Consider the following 2,062-nt stretch of genomic DNA (forward strand, 5'->3'; position numbering starts at 1 on the left):
TAGTAGTAGTAGTAGTAGTAGTAGTATATTTACAGTTTGCAATAAACACTTAATGCTAATATTATTAACAAAACAAAGTTTGAATGCAGATTAAGAGATTCAAGCTGCATTGTTTTTAGAAAATTGCAGAGAAAACGATGTTGCCTTGTAAGGGCTGTAATAACAATACACCGCAAAGATTCAATAGTTAATCTTTAACCTGTGCAAAAACTACACTCAAAGCAAACGGTCTTTGCAGAGTAGTGTTGTGTATATCAGATTCTACGTCACAAGGTTCAAGAGTTGAGTAACATCTTCTCTGAATATGAGAATGTTGCCTTTGGCAAACTCACCCGATGACATGAGGGTGCTCAGTGGTGAGGAGAGCAAGTGGTGGCTTGTCCCTCTCTATGAGCCAGACGATGTAACGTCCACTCTGCCTGGGGTGCAAAAACACCGTGATATCTAGACCACAGGGCCGATGGGTGGCACGTAACCAAGGGCTCAGAACCCATGGCCCCGTCAGAGCTGAGCCATTCACTGTGAGAAGCCGCCCTGGAGAAACCAACAAAGAGAAAGAAACATTTATAAGCAAAAGATTTCAAAACTTCCACGTGTTCCACCAGGCAGATGCCAACATTTTATTCCTCAGATTGTATTGTTTCTGAAATTGAGTTCTCAGTTATATATAATAAATACCATTTTATTAGACGACTTTCCTAAAATTGGACACACTTTGCATGTCTTTAACTACTGTGAACTTTATATTAATTAGTTGATACAATGCACATATGTGCATATGTGTTTATGTTGTACTTCTATTTTAAACTATCTGCATGTAATTACATTTGTAATTAAGTTGTGTAATTACTATACCTGACACTACCCCTACCTCTTAACCTACCCACCCTTCATGGAATCTACTCTAATATTAGTCTGCTTCATTCTTATTCCAAGGTCACCATAACCACCCGGATCCAGTCCGTATCCAGACCAGATGCTGGATCAGCACCTAGAGACGACCTCTACAGCCCTGGATTCATCAGGCCAGAGGAGAACTGGTCCCCCCGACTGAGCCTGGTTTCTCCAAAGGTTTTTTTTCTCAATTTCTGTCACCGATGGAGTTTTGGTTCCTTGCCACTTTTACCTTTGGCTTGCTTAGTTGGGGAAACTTAATTTGTGGCATTATTGTCGACTTGATTGCACAGACACTATTTGAAGAGAGCTGAACTGAGCTGGACGATGACATCACTGAATCAACAATGAACTAAATTTAACTGCAAAATTGACTTTACTATTGTCCTCCTGCATTATCGACACACTATTTTCCTGTTTAACACTGTAAAGCTGCTTTGACACAATCTGTATTGTATAAAGCGCTGCATAAATAAAGGTGACTTGACTTGACCTGACCCTTAAACATATCCACACCACAAAACTTGCCCTTAACCTTAACCTCATCCCATTTTTTATAATACATGTATTGCAATAAGCACCTTGTACAAAACGATCTTTGTTTACACTTTATCTTAAGGTGTCCTTGTTACAGTGTGAATTAAGCACCGAGTAATATTAATTAATAACATATAATTATATGGTTAGGGTTGGTTTAGGGTTAGTGGCATGTCATATTTGTATAATTTACCATAGTAAGTAAAAATAATAATAATAATAATAATAATAATGATAATAATAATTAGTTACATTTATATAGCGCTTTTCTGGGTACTCAAAGCACTTTTACATGAAAGAGGGGGAATCTCCTCATTCACCACCAGTGTGCAGCATCCACTTGGATGATGCGACAGCAGCCATAGTGTGCCAGAACGCCCACCACACACCAGCTTATTGGTGGAGAGGAGACTGAGTGATGAAGCCAATCAGTGTATGGGGATGATTAGGAGGCCATGATGGTCAGAGGCCAATGGGCAAATTTGGGTTATACCCCTACTCTTTTTCGAAGGACATCCTGGGATTTTTAATGACCACAGACAGTCAGGACCTCGGTTTAACGTCTCATCCGAAGGACGGTGCTTTTTACAGTATAGTGTCCCCGTCACTATACTGGGGCGTTAGGACCCAC

At 39.9% G+C, this 2,062-nt stretch overlaps 1 protein-coding gene across 1 annotated transcript in view; it reads right to left on the reverse strand.

Annotated features, from left to right (window-relative positions):
- Positions 1-2,062, reverse strand: part of LOC107714274 (leukocyte tyrosine kinase receptor-like) — a gene marked incomplete at its 5' end in the record, with an annotated part of 255,294 nt that overhangs the window by 176,197 nt on the left and 77,035 nt on the right. Inside the window, one exon of the mRNA XM_016520089.1 lies at positions 333-534. Coding sequence (XP_016375575.1) covers positions 333-534 — 202 coding nt within the window. The remainder of the gene's footprint in view (positions 1-332; positions 535-2,062) is intronic.

This window comes from Sinocyclocheilus rhinocerous, unplaced genomic scaffold, assembly GCF_001515625.1.
Source record: "Sinocyclocheilus rhinocerous isolate Xijiao unplaced genomic scaffold, SAMN03320098_v1.1 scaffold3254, whole genome shotgun sequence".
NCBI lineage: Eukaryota > Metazoa > Chordata > Actinopteri > Cypriniformes > Cyprinidae > Sinocyclocheilus > Sinocyclocheilus rhinocerous.